General features: G+C 41.3%; 1 protein-coding gene across 1 annotated transcript in view; it reads left to right on the top strand.

The window, feature by feature from the left end:
• The first annotated feature begins 2,142 nt into the window (after positions 1-2,142).
• Positions 2,143-22,131, top strand: part of SLC16A10 (solute carrier family 16 member 10) — a 66,696-nt gene continuing 46,707 nt past the window's right edge. The window contains exon 1 of the mRNA XM_085217470.1: positions 2,143-2,723. Within this exon, the coding sequence (XP_085073596.1) occupies positions 2,408-2,723 (316 nt within the window). The 5' untranslated portion in view covers positions 2,143-2,407. The remainder of the gene's footprint in view (positions 2,724-22,131) is intronic.

Raw genomic sequence — 22,131 nt, 5'->3', positions numbered from 1 at the left:
ACTATGAGGGAAATAGCTCAGATCTCTAGAGACCTTTCTCAAAAGGGAAGAGACTTAGTTTTTGACAGGAGCACAGTGTACCAAAGAGAAAGTGGTACTAAATTTCCCTAGATGTCTACATAAGACTTCTAGCAAGAGCCCTTAAAGGAAAGCCCCACCTACCCTAATGTTTGATAACATAAACCTTGTTGTTCTGACTTAATATAAATAACTTAATAAGATAGAGAATACTGAAGGAACATACAAATTAACTATATCCATCAGATTTATAAAAATCATATGCATCGGAGAGACAGATTTTGTGAGTCTCCATTCTCAACAATGTGAGGAGAAAGGGAAAACAGTCAATTCATACTAACCCGGGGAAAAACAACACTTAAGAACTGTAAAATAGAATCCATTATGAAAATGTCCTGCAGCAGAAGTTGCACATAATATGTTCACAATGGTTTAAAAAAAAATCACATCCTTTACTTTTAAAAAGTTGGGGGAGTAATTGACAGTGTTTATGGGAAAACAGGGAAATGAAACAGTAGTACATAAGTACTATATTGAAAAACACAGGGAGGAAGAATTAATCTTATTTTTTGCTGAGCACCATCCAAAACAGAAAAAAAAAAAAAAAATGCAGTTCTTGCTACAAGCACATTTTTCCATATACCATAGAGGTCACAGCCCCCCATTCACAAAGGGGGTTGAAGTAATCAGAGGAGTCTAAGTAACAGAAATATATGTAAGTGCTTGTAGAACCATGACCTGTTCTGATCAGCCACGCTAAGTCTCAGTCTTGGATTTTGCCCTTGTTTATTTCTATGCAACCGAAAAGTTTAATTAGGTTAATCATTGTTGGCAAACGTACTGAAGATCGAATCTGGTTCCAAAAAGGGTTTGCTCGCTCTGAACTATTCGAACAGTTACCTGACGCTGGGTGAAGCCAAATTACTGTAAGAAAGCTCAGCAAGATTTGGAGAACAGCCTTGGGACAAAGGTACTGGAGGATGTTGGGTGTTAGCTTCTGCTTGTTAAATTATTTAGGATATATTTGGGGCTTTTCATGGAGAATAAAACTTGATCCCTGGGGGAACGCGTTTTTTTTTACCAGTTGCCCAAAAGTTCTCTTTGCTTTAACAATTCTTATGCATTTTATACAGCTGTACTAAGTTTTTGTTATGGGCTTTTAGTTTTTCTGTATTCTGCTGCTCTTGTATGTGTATGTACCATTTCTTTGTGCTTGACCTGGATTGCCATGTCAAAAAGACAAACCATAGGGTCATAGAGTGGCTTGGGTTGGAAGGGTCTTTAAAGATCATATAGTTCCAACTTTCCTGCCATGGGCAGGGCTGCCACCCCCCAGCTCAGCTGCCCAGGGCCCCATCCAACCTGGCCACAAGCACCTCCAGGGATGGGGCATCCACTGCTTCTCTGGGCGACAGAGGCAAGATCTGTGCCTCTATAAAACGTGGATCATTAGGATCATAACTGTATTTTTAACTATTTTAAAATTAGCTTCTTTTAAAACCGTTAGGAGGACACAAAGCACGCAGGCTTAGGAATTCAAAGGACAATTAATTCCAAGAGCCAGTCATTCGTAAAGAAGGCACCTACTCGGCGTGTGTTATGACTTGGGCTTTCGTTACGTCATCATGTGGCTCGCTTTCTTCAGCTCCTGCTTTCCACGTGGAGAGTGGCCGAGGAATTTGTGCAAAACAAGGCACGGTCTGTGAACCCGGGCTGTATTTTGGAACGAGGTTTGTTCCCACCGTGGCCACGGGCCTGTAGGAGGGAGTAGGACACCGAGAGACAAAACAGAAGAAACAGCAAAGGTGGGATTATTACTTTCCCCTCAGCGCACGGGAAGGGTAAGGGCGGCGGGACACCGCCGGGTGGAACTGCCCGTTCCCTCGAGGAGCTAGCCAGGCTCGGGAGCGCGGCCAGGGGCTTGTTTACTCCCCGTCTCGCTCCGTCCCCACCCGTTCCCCAGCAGCGGCGCGGCGGGGCCGTGCGAGAACCGCTCTTCCTCACGCGGCGGCCGTCAGCGGCCTCGCGTCCACCTCCTGAGGGGCGGCGGCACCAGCGCTTGTCGCCGCCGCTGACACGCCGCGGCACCGCCCCACCCCTTGCGGTAGAGGGGCGGGGAGGGGGGGGACACAAGGGAAGGGAGGCCACGCTCCCCGCCCTCAGCCAATGGGAGCGGGGGATGCCTTCTCGCGCCGCTGACGCCCCCGCGGGAGCCCCCCTTTTAAAATAAAGTGGCGGCCGCGGGGCGGGAAGGGCAGGACCGAGGAGGAAGGGGCACGCGCGCGCGAGCACGCGGGCACAGAAGCGCTGCGGGTATGCGCGCAGCTCCCGCGGGCAGCGGCTGAGGCGGGCGGGGGGCCGCCGGGAGGAAGGAGCGGCGCGGCTGAGGATGGCGCCGGCGAGCGAGCAGCTGCCGCCGCAGGGCGACGGGGGTCCCGCGGCCGCCTCCGGCCCCCCGATGGAAGCGCGGCGGGAGAACGGCGGAGAGCGGTGCGCGGGAGACGAGAGCGCGGCCGTACCGCGGGCGGCGGCCGGGGGCGACGCGGCCGAGCCCCCCGAGGGCGGCTGGGGCTGGGTGGTGATGCTGGCCGCCATGTGGTGCAACGGCGCCGTCTTCGGCATCCAGAACTCGTGCGGGGTCCTCTTCGTCTCCATGCTGCAGCTCTTCGGCGGCGGGCAGGACAAGCAGATGGCCTTTAAAACAGGTGAGGGGCTGCGGGGCCGCTCCCGGCCGAGGCGGCGTGTCCGGGGCTGCGGGCGTGGGGCCGGGGCCGGGCTCTCCGCACCCGAGGCGGAGCTGCGGGAGAGGAGCAGGTGCGCTCCGCGGCGGTATTTTTAGCTGTCTGGCACCGCGTGTCGTGGGGAAATAAAAGCGTGATCGCGGCCCCGGGAAGTTTTTTCCTCCGCCCTTTGAGCGTAACTGTTGGTCTGAGTGACTGGCTCGGCGCTGCTCGAAACGCGCCGCGCTCCGTACGTGTCAACAGCTGCCCCGCACAGTGCTTGGGTGTGCGGCGTTATGAGTCCGCTCCCAGCTCGCCCGCTAATGGTGCTTACGAAGCTCAGTGCGCTCAAATCTCCCCTCTGCCGGTACTGATCTTAGTCATTCTAGCCGCGTGTGTATGCGTGAAGTCAGAGGTAGCTGTGTATTGCACACATGTTCTTCTTGGAAAGTGTTTTGTGCTTTGTGCAAGCTGAGGACAGGCGGGTTTTGGCTCTGCTATTATAGCGAGTGGGTAATTATAACAACTTTAATGACAAATAACCATGAAGTTGGCTTGTTTAGAACATAACTTAAAATATTAGAAAAAAAAAAAAAGAAGGTAAAATAACAAGCGTTTTTTAATGTTCTGTTTCTTATTGTAAAGTATGGCAATTACACAGCCCTGCAGAAGGGTAAGCCTTCCAGGAAACTTCTGCAGCCCAGGGAGTTTTTAAATGCGTTTTGGTAACTCTTTGTCAATATTCAGATCAACTGGGCCTAATGTTGAGAAATAAGAGGAAAAACAAAGCTAGTTCACATCCGAATCCCCATCTCAGTAACAGTGTTTCCAAGGCGAGTGTTCTGACTGAACTGAGTGAGAATGCTGCTGTGGAGCGACGTGTGGCACTCTAGTGTTTAAACTTTGTGATCATGGGTAAGGTATGGAGCTCTGAAGTTCTTTGGCTGGAAGTATGGGAAGTATGAAGTGCTGCTGAGGCACTTGATGTCCAGATGTATTTCAGAGAAGGGAAACAAGTACCCGGAGCCAGATGCCTGAGCTGCTCAGACTGCATGAGGAGTAAACAGAGTTGTGCAGAGGAGGTGCTGGGAACACTTGCAGGATGAGCTGAAAGCCACTGCAGTCAGAAATGCGGAACCACACAGGTATCTGCTACTCTATCTGTTTGTGGAACAGAGATATAGTTTTTTGTTTTGTTTTGTTTTGTTTCTGAGGGTCTGGTTCTCTAGTAACCCTGGATAGGGTTCTTGTGCTTAAAAATGTGACTGATAGATAATGGTGTAGTAGTCAAAATAGTCAACGAGAGGAGGCTTGGAATAATCTTCTACTTCCAGATGGCTAAATGCACCACTGGTCTTAAAGTGAGATGAGATTGGGAGTGTGCTCCACCCATATTTTTGAAACTTTGCTCAGCTTCAGAAAATTGTGGAGGGAAGGGGGGGGGAAAAAAAAGGGACCTAGATGTATAGCTGGGTTGTTTTGCAGCCTGCTTTGGAAAGGAGGATAAGTTCTGAGACTGGGGGGATGCAGACACCACGCCCTGTATCAATTCTTTCTTCATTTTATTTAAGAAATAAAAGTTATAGCTGATGTTTGTTTGTGATAACATAGGTGTGCTATGGTTTGGGTACTCTTGTTGTTGTGCTTTTTTTAATCCAGGTTTAGGTTCAGGGGAAATGGCATCAAACAACTGCCTTGAGTAGATGACTTATGTGCATGTGATAGAGAGGAGCTGCTAATACAGAAGTGTCTCCTTTAAACAGCACAACTGCAGCTAAAAGGGTGCTCTTTCTTCTAATATCTGAAAGCACCCTAAATCTCCCTGAGGACTGAGCAGCAGCTGTCATACAGGGCTTTTTGTTCCTTAATGTTGAACTTCATTGTCTGCTGTTTGTGATCCTGTCTGAAATAGGAGCAAGATACAAACTGAACTGAAATCATGATGTGGGATTTAGCTTGCCATAAAGGCGAGCTATGATCAGAAATGGCAGAATGCATTTAGTGTAGCTCTCATTGAATGCTGATGGATTAGCTGACATGCTGTAGGGAGGAAAAAGGATGACTAATGGATGAAGTCAGTGTGACTTCAGTGTTAGAGAAAACCCTAGTCTCATAGTACTGATCATGGCACATAATCTGGTTAGTCTCTTGTTCAAACTGCCACTTAAAACTGGCAGTGGCAAACAAACATTTAATGAATCTGAGAACAGTGAAAATTTCCTTGCTGTGTGTTTTTTCTTTGGAATATAAAGCTTAATATTCTAGTTATTCTAAGAGGGGGAAAAAAAGACTTGACAACCTGAAAAGCTGATTTTTTGGGAGGCATGAGTGTTCCAGATAATCTCTCCTGGGACCGAGGTGTTTGTGGAATCTGTTAGTTTAACCATAGTAGTGCAGAATTAAACTTTCCTTCTCATTACAGATTTACTTAGATGTTGCCAGAAGCATAGGTGTCACTTAAGTTTTTTTGTGTGAGATCAGCCAGTGATTGTATACTGCTTCATGTTTTCCTTGCAGAGAGGAGTTGACTAGGCTGTAGTGCATGGTGTGTTTTGTTATTTCTTTAAGGGATAGATATTTGTGTGTGAAAGGCAAAACAGGAGAAGGCAGAAGGGAGGAGGGTGTAGCCAAGAATCTATGCTGCCTGGTAGATAAGGAGTCAGAGGAGCCAAATCTGCAGGTGGGGCAGCCGGCCTGTCTCTAGAGCGCAGAATGGACACTGGCTAAATGAGATGAGTAACTACGACTAACAATGTTACTGCATTTGGAGTGGTTGTTGAAAGAACTCCTGCTGTGTTACAGAGCCCACAAACTTAGGGGACCGATTGATTCCAACTCCTATTTTGATCAAAATCTTTGAATGTAATTTGTATACAGTATTAATTGTATTGCTTATAGGCTAGGAAACCAAGAACTTCTATAATGCACTGTTGGTTTCCTTTTTTAGTTTCAAAGCTAATGGATGCACAGCTACAGAAGAGAAGTGTTCCTAATGCTAAGTGTAAAACTTATGGAAAAATGTGCCTGCAGTCTCAGGAAAGCAGCCCATACGTTGTTCATTGTGCTTGAGAAACAAGTTGGGTGGAAAAGCACAATGGCAGTGAAAGACATATCTTGATAATCCCGTAGCCCCTTACTTTTTCTTGTCTTCTTGATGTCAGAACAAGGTTTACATTTAAAAATTTGGTGTGTAGGATACTTGAGGATGGTCTAACAATAAAAGTGAAGTGATCTGTAGACAACTCTTCATTGGCTCAGGGCAATGAATAGACTATGTGGACATCACAGCAGCTTATTTAGTTTATTCATTGACAGTACTTTCTTCTTGTTGAACTTCTAGTACAGTTCTGTGATATGGAATATTTAAACTCATATTGAACTTCGTCATTTCTTCATTTCAGACTTGTGGTCTGTCCTTCACACTTGAGAAAAAGATGTGCATTTACATTGCATTTACATCTCCTAAATATAACATATCATGCTGTATAGCATAAAGGTTTTGCTTGCAAATGTTTCTGTCCATTTCCAGTGGAGTTTTTTCAGTGGAGTTGTGAGTTAGTAGCTGATTTAGGACTTTAAACAGAGGATGTCCTTTTATTTTTGTGATCCTGGTCTAGTGGGAGGTGTCCTTGCCTGTATCAGCAGGGCTGGAACTAGATGATCTTAAAGGCCAACCCAAACCATTTTATAATTCTATCATCTTTAGAAGTAGGAATTTAATTTCATGTATGTGGCTTTTTTAGAAGCCTAAAGGTGACTGGCTTCTGTAACAACTCTACACATTAAATCTTTCTGGAAAGATTGCCTGCTGTACAATTTTTCCTGCAGCTATGTTAATCTAGTTATATGCATTGAAATAAATAATGGACTTTTAAGCTATTTTAACCTCATGTTCAATTTTGGTTTATGGAAACTTTTCTCTTAATTTTTTATCTTTAAGAGAAATGATAGTATTAAAACTATTTTTTTCAATGTTATCCTTAAGCAGCAGTTATCCCTAAGTAGGTAATGTTTGTACTGAGCACTCTGATTTCTAATCCAAATAAGAAGCAGCAGTGTGTGGCTAGATAGAGGAGAAAAAAAAAAAACTGGACAAAAAATTCATCTTGATTTGATATCTAAGTAGCAGAGGGATTTCTTTCTCATCTTAATTTTGAGCACGCCTTATCTAAATGGTTTACTGGTCTGCAATCTGACAACTTACTTTTAGATAAAGTTATTTAGGTCTGGTGTGTGTTTTCACATAGGACTCCCAATGTCTTTTCCTTGGATAAACCTTTAAACTCTTTCCAGTTTTGTTTCACGTGGAATACTTTTTTTTCATGCTATTAGTTACTGTTTCTTCTTTGGCATTGTTCAGTTCTTCTATAGCATTTTGTGATATGGAGAAGAAAGGTAGAGTTTCATATTCCAAATGATGCTTCACAATTTGATGGTGTCATTTGTATTGCTGTTTTGTGGCGTAAGTTATGATGAAACTGTGCTATCTATTCTGCATTATTTATATATACTAATATTTTGCTTGGCTGCTTTTTATTAATACCTGCATGCAGTGCAGTTTAGATAGTGGACTTTGAAGGAAACTGGAAAGCTTCATTTTCAACTTTGTTTTGATTAATTGGTCCCAGTAGTCTGCTCATCATCGTCTTATTCATCCATTCTGGCTAGTGTTCTTTGCTCCTAAAATCCCTTCCTGATTTGGGGTTGTCTAAATAACTGCTGCCTAAAGAGGAAGTTAGCAAAACTTATGCTTATTAATAGACCCTCTTGCTAGACTCAGCAAGATGTACCAGTGCTTAGTGTTGTTCGCCTACCCATAATGATGATTCCTTTTACTCTGAGTCCAGAGGCAAAGCAGGCTTGGTTTCCCAATAGTGCTAATTCTTTTTTTCTCATGATTTGATTTCTTAAGCCTGTTGTGCAGCTGTATTGTTAAACTTAAAAAATTTAAGTTTAAATGTTGGGCTTTTTTCCTTTATTTGTGTACTTGTTTTGCATGGATAAATGTAGTGGACTATCCTCAAGCTGTATTATATCATGTTTTAAAATTTACCTGCTCTTTAGCCAGTTTGAGTTAATCCAGTAACTTTAGATAATCAAAAGATGTTTGAGTTTGGAACAGACTTCTAGAAATTGCCTGCTGCAGGTTGACTGGAGCTGTGCCTGGATGGGTTTTTCACCGTCTCTGAGGTGAGGCTCCACAGCTTCAGGGGCAGTTCCTGGCATTTGACCACCCTCACAGTAAAGAAATATATGTATCTTTTACATTTAAACTGAATTTCCCATATTTCATGCCCATTCCTCCTCATCCTTTCACTGAATAGCACTGGGAAGAGTTTGGTTCCTTTATTTTTTTTGTGGTCCTTTGCTGGATCCACACCAAGAGGTGCTGACTATGTGCTCCTCCTTCAGGAGTGTAGAGGACTCGACTCCAGAAGCTGCAGGCAAGTAGAGAAGATCTGGTCAATCTTTGTCATCTCTGATGCTTTGCCGTGCTGACCTCCTTCCACATTTACTTCACTTAGTGACATGACTGCCAGCATTTACCTCCTTCAGGCAGGTGGTCCCTTTCTTGCTTCTGCAGTGGAAACAAAACTCAGTGGACCTCCTAAGATGTGTCCTCCAAACTGGAATCTTGGCCTGGTTGAGATCTGCTGTGCTGTGCTGCTGAAGGCTGTGCCCTGTGGCAAGTGCTTGTTGCTCAGAAGAGAACCTCTGGCCGTTGTATGCCCTGCTGTTGGCTGTTTGCTTTGTAGGCTACCCCAAATCTTTTGTGTAATGCAAATAAAGAAAATGGTTGGTCAGGCTGAATTATGAAGAAAAACTTTTAATCCTGTACTTCAAAAATAACATTTGGAGATTAAAAAAAATAACATTCTAACTACAACTTACATTAGTGTGTATATTAGCGAAGGAAATAAAGATTTGAATAAACATGCATATAGAATGTTAATGAGCAGTTGTCCAATTTCAAGTTTTCTTTCTGTATGAATTGTGAGGAAGGAGATGTGCTCATTACTTGCGTTTAAGCTAATGTAGCACTGATAATAGAATTGCTTTATTTTAGAATTTTCAGTTCTTTTGTAGTACCACTAGCTATAGTTGTAGAAAAAACTATATTGATTTTTCATCTTTTTTTTTTTTTTTTTCTTACCTAACCCTTTGTTTTGTGAACTTTCACATTCAAGGCAGCCTAAGTCTACTGTGGTTTTAGCCTCCAGCAAATATATACGGGAAGGATAATGCTATGAGAAAACATTCCCTTGGAATCAACCATTCCGCCTTAATTCTGGAAATCTAATTTATTAGATAATAGCAGCTCTGTTTTATATCCTGTCTTTAATTTTCATGGGAACTGGTTAGGAATGACTTGTTGCAATAGCTGAGTTAAAGTAGCAGCTCCTTAGCAAGGATGGGACCAATTTAAAAATCATCAGTGTTAGTTCCCACACAAGTGAAAAGTCTACTGAGATGTTGAACTCAGCTCTCTTTCTGTTATCGATACTACAGATCTGGTCACTTCTTCCTTCCTTTCATGGGGGGTGGGGGGGAGATGTGACAATCAGTAAAATATGATCCTGTGGAACAGGATTATAACACAGTGTCACACTGGTAGAAGAGAGTCAGATTTGGACTATAAATTATATGTTTTTTTTATTGTCTTATTGCTGTAATAAGCAGAACTTAAAAAATTCTTTGACTAACTATCTTATGCAGTGTGCTGTGTTAAAACTGTAAAACTGTACTTGAAATTGTGCTTGAAGTGTTTAGAGTATTCCAGGATATTTCTTCCTTCTGCATTAAGAGTGAGGAACAAGAAGTAATTAAAATATACTAGCTAGTCATTTAATTCTGAGTGTTTAACTGTTGGTGCTCTTGCAAATTACTTGTAAAGCGGGCAGAAAAGATTATTCTCGCTCATGATCTGAATTCTAGCAATTTATAAGGAAGGCTTCACTAATCATCCAAATAAAAATGTAACTAGAGAAGTACCCTTAAAATCTAACTTATTGTCAAGAAGTACATTGATGTCACAGTTGACAGATCATAAAGCTTAATCACTTTTACTCTTTATTTTAAATCTTAGAATTGTTTGAGCTGGAAGGGACCTATTAAAGTTCATCTAGTCCAACTCCCATGCAGTGATCAGGGACACGTACAGCTACATCAGGGTGCTCAGAGCTTGGTCCAGCCTGACCTTGAGTGTCTCTAAGGATGGAGTATCCACCACTTCTCTTGACAGCCTATTCTGGTGCTTCATTGCCCTTACTGTAAAAATAACTTTTTATTTATATCCAATCTAAGTCTCTCTTCTTTAAGTTTGAAGCCATTTTCCCTCAACTTATCACAGCAAACTCTGCTGAAGAGCCTGTCTCTTTCTTACAGTCCCCTTTAGATATTGAAAAGCTGCAATGAGATCTCTTCTTCAGGCTGAACAGCCCTGACTCTCTCAGCCTGTCTTTGTAGGTGAGGTGTTCCATCCAGTGGATTTTTTTTTTTTTTTTTTTGTGGCCATCCTCTGGATGTGCTCCAACGTGTCCACATCTCTCTTGTACAGAGGACTCCATATCTGGATGGAGTATTCCAGGTGAGGTTAGACCACTGCAGAGTAGAGGGGCAGGATCACCTCCCTTGACCTGCTCATTATGCTGCTTTTGTTGGAACCCAGGTTACAGTTGGCTTTCTGGGCTGTGAGGGCATGTTGCTGGCTCATGTCCAGCGTTCCATCCACCAGTATCTCCAAGTTCCTTTTTGTCAGAGCTGTGCTCATCCCTTTCATCCCCAGCTTGTACTGATAGTGAGGGTTGCCACGATCCAAGTGCCAGACCTTCCGCTTGGTTTTGTCAAACTTCATGAGGTTCTCCTCGATGGCATTCTGTCCCTTGGGTGTGTTGACCACACCACACAGCTTGGTGTCATCTATAAGCTTGCTAAGGGTGTGCTTGGTCCCACTGTTGATACAGTTGATGAAGATGTTTAAGAGTGCTGGTCCTGGTGTGGACCCCTGAGGTTCTCTGTCTGGACACTGAGACATTGACTGCTCTTCTCTGGGTACAGTCTTGTACCTTGTTTCTGTGGAACAAAGCATAGCTTTAATAATTGCTTGTGAAAAGGAATACTGTACAAGATATAAAAGCTGCTCTCTTGCAGAGTACAGTTTCTCAACTAAAATGACAAAAAAAAAAAAAAAAAAAGAGATTCTTCTAATTAGAGAAATACTTGTTTGAACTCTTCCTGTGTTGCACTGAATGCTTATGAACCAAAGAATCTAATGAGGGAGGGGAGGAAAGGAGATGAAATGTGAGTATTCACTAAGAAGTGATCCCCAGTGAATGTTGAGCTGGGCATTATTTTCAGAGGCTTTTGCCTCTACAGTCTCTGGTACTGGCAGATCCCTTTTGTCCTTGGGTAATTTTCTGCATCCAGTTGTATCATATCAACTCTTAATGAGCTTCTTAGCTTGCTATTGACCAGAGTCTGTTCTGTGTACTGCTTAGCTGCCATCCAATTTTACAACAAGACTATAGATGTATAAGAGAAACCAATTTCATATGCTCAAGGAGACCTGTACCTTCCACTAGATGTTCAGAAGCCTGACTGTTCTTGGCCATGCAGTCAGGGCTTATACAGCAACGTGATTCCATGTTATAATTAAATATGCTGGAAAATGATTTAAACATCGTCATCAAATAACATTGCAGTTCAGTTCAAAATGGGACTACAGTAATGTCAGTAGACTGCATAAGTGAGATTGAATGACTACTGTGTTTCTGTAGTTTTTCTCCTTGATAAGCACCTGCTATGATTTCAGAGTGGTTTGGACAATGTAGAATCAATCACCAAGGTTGGAAAAGACCTCCAAGATCATCTCGTCCAATCATCCTCCTGCCGCTAATATTTTCCTGCTAAACTGTTCTTTAGTACAACATCTAAATGTTTCTTGAGCATGTGTCTCTAGGGATGGTGACTCCGCTGTCTTCCTGGGCAGCCTGTTCCAGTGCCTGACCATTCTTTTGGAGAAGAAACTTTTCCTAATATCCAACCTGAATCTCCCCTGGTGCATTTTGAGGCCATTCCCTCTAGTCTTGTTGCTAGTTATGCGAGAGAAGAGTCCAACTCCCATCTCACCACAGTCTCCTTTCAGGGAGTTGTAGAGAATGGTAAGATCTCCTCTGAGCCTCCTCTTCTTCAGACTTAAGCAATCCCAGTTCCCTCAGCTACTCCTCATAAGATTTGTGTTCCAGTCCCCTCACAGCTTCATTGCCCTTCTCTGGACGCACTCCAGAGCTACAATATCTGTCTTAGAGTGAGGGGCCCAAAACTGAACACAGCACTGGAGGTGTGGCCTCACCAGGGCTGAGCACAGGGGCACAGTTACCTCCCTGCTCCTGCTAGCAATGCTATTTCCGATACAAGCCAGGATGCCATCGGCCTTCTTGGCCACCTGGGCACCCTGCTGGCTTGTGTTCATCTGAGTGTTGATCAACACTCCCAGCTCCTTTTCTTCTACACAGTGTACTAGCTGCTCTGCCCCAAGCCTATAGTGTTGCCTGGGGTTGCTGTGACCAAAATGCAGAACTCAGCACTTGATCTTCTTGAACTTCATCCCACTGGTCTCAGCCCAATGATCCAGCCTGTCCAGATTCCTCTGTAGGGCCTTCCTATTCCCCAGACAGATCAATACTTCCTCCCAACTTGTTATCTGCAAACTTGCTGAGGCTGCACTCAGTGCCCTCTTCTAGGTCATCAATAAGGATATTGAACAGGACATGCCCAACCCAAGAGTTGTTATTGCTGTTATTTAATGCTATTTTCTTGTGCAAGGAAGAAAACTTGGTAATGGTGCTTTACCTGATGTTTATATTGACATCAAAGCAAGTAAGAATGAAATAGAGAACTTGATCTTTGGTGTGTATTTTGAGTGTATCATTAGTGTGTGTTGTGGTTCAGAGTAATAACCTTCTCGGTAGGTCAGTGTACGGTTGCTAGTTCTCTTTTTTCCTCTCCCCCCCTTTCCCTCCATATTAAATATGTACAATGTTATTTGTGTTTTGTTTCAATTCATTTGTTAAAATCTTGAGTTCATTTCCTTGCATCACATATGGCAAAACTCAATAGATGTAGTTTAAGAAAGCCTTTTTGGTTTGGGCACATAAAAGCGAATTTGAAATTGCCCTTTATTTTTTATATTTTTGAGTGATTTCCTATTTCTGAAATATTTATGTAGCTTAGATTCTTAAAAACCCAACACAGCATTCCAAACTTGAAAAAAATTAAAGCTATCAGCTTATAATTTCTGATACTGCTGGTTGCAGGCAGTGATCTAGAAAATTAAATCAGTACTAGGAAGTTTTCTGAAAGCGTAAAGAAAATGTGCAAGCTTGAGATGTATTTTCTAATCCTATCAGAGTAACCCTAGTTTTTACAAATTGAAGCATGGAGCATTAAACAATCTTCACACCCCTGTACATATCAAAATCTTTTGTTCATAGTGTAGCAATTTAATGAACCTGTTTAGTTTCTTGCAGTGAAATCACTGACCCTTGAAGGTGTGTGGTGGGTGGGGAGGGAATGAAGGGCAGAACAGAGTAGTGGGAAAACTGGAGCGAGACTGCACAAAATTGATAGGGGCAGCGTTAGTCTTTGTATCCACAGAAGTTTATTCAGCACAGCCCACTCTGATGTTCTCAATTTTTTTTTTTTTTCCTAATAGCATGTTGTATGCAATTCAAGCTACCTCTGGAAAGTAAAAAAATGGTCTATTTTTCTAAGACAGAAAACCTACAAACCATGCCTCTGCATGTTTTTCAGGGGGTACAGTCTGAGTGCCTGAGATTGCCTCTTGTGTTTTTGTGCAGTATCTCACCTTCCTATTCTGCTATGTGCAGAACGTATTTTTCTGAACGTGGTCTGTAAGTGGGGTGCTATAAACAGTAGATTTAGAAGCCAGACCTTTTCAGGTTTTGCTTAACAGCACTGTTAAATTTGTAGCAAATTCCCTGGAAACTTTGAGTGCTAGTTTTTTTGTATGGCAACTTTGTTGAAGAGTTCTGGTCTGTGCTTACTGTGCAGAAGATAATGGTGTTACATATGGTTTTCTTAGACTGGAAAAGCTTTGGTTGGTTATATCAGGATGTTACTTTAAAATAAAGGATTAAGGCTCTCATTACTTGAACTTTTGTATGTTTGTAAGTTTTGTATGTTTTGTAAGTTTGAATGTTATTATTTCTGTTGCTCCAAATGAGACTGATTTCTGGGACATCGGCATCATCAAATGGTTTTATTTTGTGTTGAATTAAAATTGAAAATATAGGACACTTGATTTTAAAAAATAATTATGGTTGTTGGTTATATCTAGCTTTAGAAATGGCTGGCATGTGGGCATGGTGATTAGTTTGCAAAATCACTTGATTAACTCAGAAACTGCCCTGCTTTATTGTAAGGATTCTTCCCTGAGTGCTTCTACAGTACTGTACTGTAAATTGGTGATGATTCTGATTAATGCATACTAACACACTCATGAATCAGTCCTGATAATTTTTCTCATTTAGGGACCTGAGTTTGACTTGCTCTGCATCCTGCTTAATGGATTAATAATGCTTCAGTTTATACATGTGTGACTTATATGACATAAGAGCCTATAGACACTTTCACCAGAGGAGGGGGAGAAGTTGCACTCTATCGCTATATTTGGCATATTCCTTATCTATTTCCTAGCAAACTATAGATTTTTCGGTGTTGTTTTTAGCAGAACACCTACACTAATGCAGGGCTCCCCATTAGCTTGGGAGCTCTATTTTTTTAACTTGAAATTTCTTGGTGGAAGAATCCTAGGGGCTGCACGTTATTTTTTTTCTCAAGCTCCCTGTGTCTTCGATACCAGAACTGCCTCCTATCCCTGTGTGCAACTCTGATCTTAGGTGTGTGATCAATTATTTTTAAACTAATCTTGCCACTAAATACGACAATGTATAATTAATAAAATTCTTCATTTTCTTGACTATGTGTCTACAGTGGCCTACCTCTCAGGTAAAGCACTGAGAGCAGCTTTCTGCAGCAGCATTAGCTGAGGGGAAAGATTAAGGTTTTTTGATGAGAGGATGTTTAATGGGAACCTAAAGAGGTGGTGAGGGGAATGCCTTATTGTTGCTTTCAAAGACGGTGGAAGCAAGGGGAGTTTGGGACCAGTTTAAATGCAGAGGAAAGTAGAAAGAGCATCCACCAATTGTTGGGATTAGGGAAGAAGAGACAGAAGTAAAATAAGCCTACTTATCCTAAAGGTGGAACTGCACCTTTCTAACCAACTCTCGTGAGAATGCTGCACCCACACATGTACTTGCTTGATTAAATAAACTCTTAATCTTTCAAATTGACTTGTGTTGCTTTTGATTTCAGCTATGCTTTACTGTTAACATTCTCATTGGTTTTAGAAGTTACTTTTGTCTTTTGTCTGCAGCTACTTTCTTTCTTTCTTTCTTTTTTTTTTTTTTGTTATAAGTTTCTTAACTGTAAAGCCTTTTCTGTGCACAATTGTTTAGATAGACGCAGATCCTCTGAAATTCAGTAAGTACTGAATTTCTGATTAAGACACATTAGATTGCAAGTCTTTTGTGATTGAAACAGTACCATTGGGTTTTAGAGCTAGTTTGCTGATAGGCTGATCTCTGACTTAAGGAGTAGAGGTTTGAAGGTATTAAATTGCATTTTTTTTTCCCCCTCAGTAGTTATTTCTGGCATGTGCTAACATCACAAATAGATAAACTATTTATAGTTATTTCCCCTCTTGTTTTTCTTTTTCCTGTTTCTGTCTGGGTCACTATAGAACTGTTGAAGCAAATGTGATGATCAGAGGGTTTTACGGCATTGTTAAAGTCACAATTTGTACTGAGGTGCAGTTGTAGCCTTCATAAATGGTGCTGGTACCAAGTCATTTATTGGTGCATTGGCATCACATTGGAACAACGATCTGCTTTGCTTTTGTTTTTATTATTTTCTTTTAATTTTATTTTTTCCTCATTCTGCTTGTCTGTTTTGCTGCATTAGAATATGGGGTAACTTGGTTTTCAGCCACTGCTGCCGAATGAGCGATATTCCTTCAGGAGAGATCAGGCAAGGTATGGGATTTGATTTGCAGGTTATAGCAGATGGAAATTCAATCTTTTGTTCGATGGAATCTGCAGAGTTACTTGGCAGGCTCTTACTTCAGTGTAGGCTGATTAACTCTGCAGGTTACTGTCGTCGAGTTAAGTAGATCTCCACCAGCTCTTGTGGGAACTTCTGCTTCTCACTCACACATTCAGATATTTTAATGTGGAAGATGAATCTCACTCAGCGTTGTATCACATCCAGAGCATTCCGTTTTTATTGATGGGCATAACAAAAAATGTCATGCTAATGAGTACCTGTTACATAGTACAGTCTTAACTCTGGCAGTAGCAGAATCCACACTCTCTGACATTCACACCTTTTCAAAGTTTCAAAGAACTTGATACTCTGTTGTTGCTTGTAGCTGGTAATTCAGCTGTATTTCACAGGCTGTCTTTCATGTGGTTTGTATGAACTTCAACATCTAATTGCTCTAGGATTTAGTTTACGCGTGGGTAAAAAAATAAGGCTGTTGCAGGGTTTGTGTGGCCAGTACTTCTGTGTGATTCTTTTCCTCAGAAGGAAAGTGAACTATAAAATGAATGTACCTGTAATGGAATACTTGAATTCATTTCTGTAGCTCTAGGTAGTTAGACTATCACTGTAGGTGTTGAATCACTCCATTTCTGGGCACAAGGAGCTTTTCCAGGAATGGCTGTCATCAGTGGTTTGTTGATATGCAAAATTAAGAATGAAAATCAGCATGAATACCTCAAGATGAAGCAGTTTCCCAATCTAACATTGGTAGAGCTCTAAAGCATGTTCTCAGAAGGCAAGGGGCAGCTGTTCAGGGTGATTTTTGTATCTCTGTATTTTGTAACCTCTTGGCTTCCAGTTCTGATACTGGCAGGATTACAGAGTCCCAGCTATCCATAACTGACTGGCAGCTCCTGGCCTCCGTGTCTTGTCTCTGGGAAAGGGAGTTCATGCTGAGCCCCAGGTTTGGAAGGAACTGGAAACTGGAAATTTCTTTCTCTGAAACTGTTGCTCTTCTGAAAGTTGTCATGGCAGGACGTAATGCTTTGCCACCGTATCTGTCTAATAAGTAAATTACCTGACTATGATTTAGCTGAATTATAAGCAAGTACAAGTGGAATTACCAGTATTACAATACTAGTGGTACTTTCTTATTCTAAGGAAAAAACTGTAGAAAACATTCTGTCAAGTATGACTTGAACGTGTTCAGCTGTAATATAGATCTTATACAAACTTTTGGACTGTATAGGTATGATGAGTTAGAGAATAGAAGTGAGCATAAGGCCTTGTTGTTAGGCATGCTGATCACTTTATTTAAAAAGTCCTGCGTTTCACCTCAGTACTCTCATTTTTACAAATGCTAATGCATGGTATGTATGAACGATGTTCGGATTCAGTGTCTTTATTGCTTGTGTTATACTTGTTTGTTCTGTAAAACTTTTGGTTTCTGTAAAAACAGATCAGTTGCTATGAAAATAGATCACTGGAAGCAGTGTACTGCTGGCTTGTAACTTTAAGTGTAGGCAACCAGCGTCACTCCTAACATTTTGCATGCAAATAAAGGCCTCTTTTCTTCTTTTCTTAACATTTATTTTCTGTATCTGGGCTCTCCGCTTTCCAGACACCAAGCAGCATCTGGAGAGAGCAGTGCCTTGAAGTGTGTTTTAGGTTTTGGTTTTTTTTTTTTTTTTTCTGAACACACTCATTTTTCCCTTTAAGTAAAAATGTTATCCGGCCAATTTGTTTCTTAGGACTTTGTTGGTGATCTTCGTCAGCAAGATGTAAGGGCTGACTTCCTGTATGTATCAGCTTTCTAGATTTTGCTGATGCAAATTGCCACTGTGAAGCACTGGTTTCTACAGTTCCTGTAGCTGAGCTGTTTGCAACTTGTTGCTTTTCCTGGCTCTCAAATCAGAGAAGAAATGCAGGATAAAGAAACTACTTCTGTTATTTTACAAGTTTTTCCATTATTCTTTTTTTACATTTAGTTTTGCATTCCTTATATTAAATGAGGTAAAATGGCTCTCAATTTTAATTAGAAGGAAATGTAAAAGTAACATTTAATCCAATTAATGTATTTTCCTGCTTTGATTCATTGTAATGACTGTGAGCATCTGGTAGCAACTGAGCATGAACTGCTTAAAGTCACAAAAAACCAATCCCCATTATTTCTGCTCATTGAAGAGAATAACTGAATTACCAAACGCTAATCTTTGGATAATTGCTCTATAAAGCAGATCTTAGCTCTTAGAGAAATTAGTTTTGTAAGTTTATAGAACTGTCAGAACTCATGAACTATTTTAAAAGGTTAACAATAGCTGAGTAGAAGCTGAGCTTTCTTTTTTTATTCATAACTATCACAGATTAACCTTTGGTATACGTAGTATGAAGCAATACGCTCATCTACCAAAGCTGAACTGAAGACTGATGTTTGTGTGAATGTTTCTGACAGTACAAGGTTAGAACATACAGGGAGTAAGATACAGTGTGTATTGCTGTTGTATGACCAGACCATTTGTGGTTTGGAGTTGCTCTTGCTCATTTTGCTTTGATCTTCTAGTTCAAACGTTAAAGAGGTGTTCATTTCTTGAGCTCCAGACAGTCTAGCCTGTGACATTACATCATGAATGTTGTTTTACTGATTACTGACTGTAGTTTAACATAACTTAGGCAGAAGTGTTTGTTCTTGATAACCGACTGGATTTGTGCTTTGTCTTTAAGATACTGTTATCTGAAACTCATACTTTTATCCCTAGGGGTTGACACTTCTCAGAAGGTGTTAGGATTCCTTATTCATAGCTTCTATTTAGTAGCACTAGAGCTGCCCTTGCTGCTTAGACCTCGATGGAGTCTTTCATCCTTGTGTAGGAAACTATATATTCCTTCTGTTTTTCCTAACATTATGTATATTAGAATTCATCTTTATTTGATTTACTCTTATTTATTGTAATTACTGTAAAAATGTCAAGGTACAGCAGACTTGCCATATAAGTATGCTATTATTGATATTCTGGAAGGACAAAGTGATGTCAGTAAGCCATACTTGAATTCTATTTTGAGTTGTCACAGAATTTCATACTAATACTGCTGTAAATTTGTTTTCTGAGCCCTATTTTAAATAATAGTAAGTATATATATAGAGATAGATAGATAGATAGATAGATAGATACCTTCCCCCCCCCCCAATATTACTGATACACAAACAAGTTTAAGCAGATGAGGTAAAATCCTGCTTTACCTCTAAGGACAAAAGCACTGTCCTCCACAATCCTCAATACAGTCCAGTTCAGATATCCCATTAGCTATACTTTTAAAACCACTTTTCCTTAGACCTACCCATGGTCAATTGCATGGGCTAGCTTTTACAGCTGCTTGTAGTTAGCACAGAAAGAAAGAGAGAGTGTGTGTGTGTGTGTAGGCATATTTTTCTCTCCTAAGATGTTAGTGCTGGCATTCATTCTTCCCCTTCCCTGGAGGAGAGGGTGCTGATAGCTCTGCATAACTCCCAAAGGCTATTGAGAATGTTTGTGGTGAGCATGGGAGCACTCCTCCAGTCAGCAGTCTACGGCTTGATAATACTGGAGATAAAAGCTGTGTAGTATCATGTGTCGCAGATACTGGTTGTAAACATATAGTATTTTTTACTCATGACACACAAACATAAAAGTAGTTTGTTTCTTGCACACAGGAACTTCTGTTTCTGAATACGCACACATTTTCAGGGAAGTATAAAAGCAGAATCAAATAAAGCCTTCTGTTCTGAAGTTCCTGTTCCTGCTAGGACACAGCTCCTGTGTTTTGTTCATAAAAGCTGTAGACAGCAGAAATATTGTTACATGCATTTGCCATTACAGATCTGAATTTTTTGTTGCTTACGATAATGAAAACAAACTTAATTCAGAACTGATTTGAGTAGACATACCTGTGCTTTTTGTCCATTTCACGTTTCAAAGTTATGGCTCACCTGCACTAAATACGTGAAGTTGACACGTACAAATCAGCAAATGACTTATTCTTGGCATTTTCAGTAGTTAGGGATATTGCACTATGCTGAAGCAGAACTACTTTCATTGTCAGATTGTACAAGTTTCCAGATGCTGAACTTCACTTTCATAGTTCTTTTTGTAGTTAGAAAGGTGAAGTTAGGTTGGGTCTGCATATTGATTGGTGAGCAGTTTATTTTGATTCATCCTCATCTTTCTTAATTTTCCAGTGATATATTGGATGGACTTTTTTCCATTTAAAATGCCTGAGATTTTTTATTAGAGATAAAGAGTTCTAGGGGATGAGGTTCAACAAGACTGAGTGTCGGGTCCTGCTCTTAGGCCACAATGACCCCATGCAGCTCTACAGGCTTGCGGATGAGTGGCTGGATGACTGTGAAGAAGAAAGGGACCTGGGGGTGTTTGTTGATGCTGAGGTGGCCAAGAGGGCCAGTGGCATCCTGGCCTGCATTAGAAATAGTGTGGCCAGCAGGAGCAGGGAGGTAATCATCCCTCTGCACTCAGCTCTGGTGAGGCCGCACCTCGAGTACTGTGTTCAGTTTTGTGCCCCTCACTACAAAAAAGAAATTGAGGCCCTGGAGCGTGTCCAGAGAAGGGCAACAATACTGGTGAGGGGTCTGGAGCACAAATCTTATGAGGAGCGGCTGAGGGAGCTGGGATTGTTTAGTCTGGAGAAGAGGAGGCTCAGGGGAGACCTCATTGCACTCTACAACTTCCTGAAGGGAGGTTGTGATGAGGAGGGGTTTGGCCTCTTCTCCCAGGCAACAAACAGGACCCGAGGAAATGCCTACAAGTTGTACCAGAGGAGGTTTAGGTTAGACGTGAGGAAAACTTTTTCTCTCAAAGAAGGGTCAGGCACTGGAATGGCTGCCCAGGGAGGTGATGGAGTCACCGTCCCTGGCAGTGTTCAAGAGGCGTCTGGATGAGGAGCGACAAGATGTGGTTTAGTAGCTTGTGGTAGCAGTGGAAATGGGAGGACGGTTGGACTAGATGGTCTTGCAGGTCCTTTCCAACCTTGTGATTCTATGATTCTAAATTCAGAACTCCTTTCACATGGCTGTTAATATTGTTCATAAATCAATACTAATTCCATAACTGTTTTAGATTACTCTGCAAGAACAAAAGTCAGAATCCTTGGGCAAATATTTAGCTGACATGCTCCCAGATTTCCAAGTCTTTCAGTGTTACAGTATTTTGACACAAAATCTTTTCCATCCAGAGTTTAAATTTTGAATGCAAACAGAACATGGAATCCTAAGAGGCTTTGGTAATTTTTAATTTGGACATTGAGTGCTCTTATACATCACTGACCTTATGATCTGCTGGCATGGCTGTGATTGGGGAAAAAACTTAGTGTTAAGCTGGATCATAGAGTTTTTGTATAGCTGAACACAATTTTTTGTCTTCAAGTTAGCATCTTCAGTGGTATGATAACCACGGAGAAGTGGAAGCTGCTGACAAATATGTAATCAACTGTAATTTGCTGCCAAATTTGGTAATTAAAACTGAACTGTGGAATGTTTTGTTTACAATTGAAATGTCAAAATATGTGGTTGTATTTGTTTGTGTTCGGTAGCTATGGAAAAGAATCTTATAGTGTGGAAATATTTCACTAACTCAATTTATGATGCTGTGCTTGTGTGGAGCCTCCTCTTAATTGACAGAAAAATCTGTGGTCTTTCCTTGCAAGTGTCCTGGCAGTGCATATTGGAGGAAATAGTCCCTTAGTCTTTTGTTGTTCCGCCTGTGTTCATAGACTCATAGAATAATTAAATCTGGATAGGATCTCTGGAGACTGTCTTGTTCAACGCACTGCTCACAGATCAGCTTCAGTCAGACCAGGTTGCTCAGAGACTTTTCCAGTCGAGTTTGGGTATATGTTCTGCTTTTTCTTGAGGTAATATCTCCCAGTTTACTTCTGCCATTGCTGAACAACTTGTGGTTCCTCTTGGCTTGCTTCTTACCCTGCTAACGTTCCTACTTGTAGCAGCCTTGTCCTTAAGTGTGTCAGTCCTCCTGCCACTATGGTGTTAAGGCCTTGACTTGGTGAGTGTGAAGTCTCTCTTTTCATCTGTATTCTCTTTTGTAAAACAAGATGTGTGGCTTTAATGTTCAATGAAAGAGACTACAACACTACATATTGAATAACTGGATCGTGCACAAACAAATAGAATAACATAAAAATAGTATGTCAGATTTCAGATTGATTTAAGACAGTGTTCTTCATACAATACTAGTAAGTAATAGATGCTTAGAAGATATTCCTG

The sequence above is a fragment of the Meleagris gallopavo genome, chromosome 2, assembly GCF_905368555.1.
Source record: "Meleagris gallopavo chromosome 2, MGAL_WU_HG_1.1, whole genome shotgun sequence".
Classification (NCBI taxonomy): domain Eukaryota; kingdom Metazoa; phylum Chordata; class Aves; order Galliformes; family Phasianidae; genus Meleagris; species Meleagris gallopavo.
This window is presented reverse-complemented; position numbering and strand designations above follow the sequence as displayed.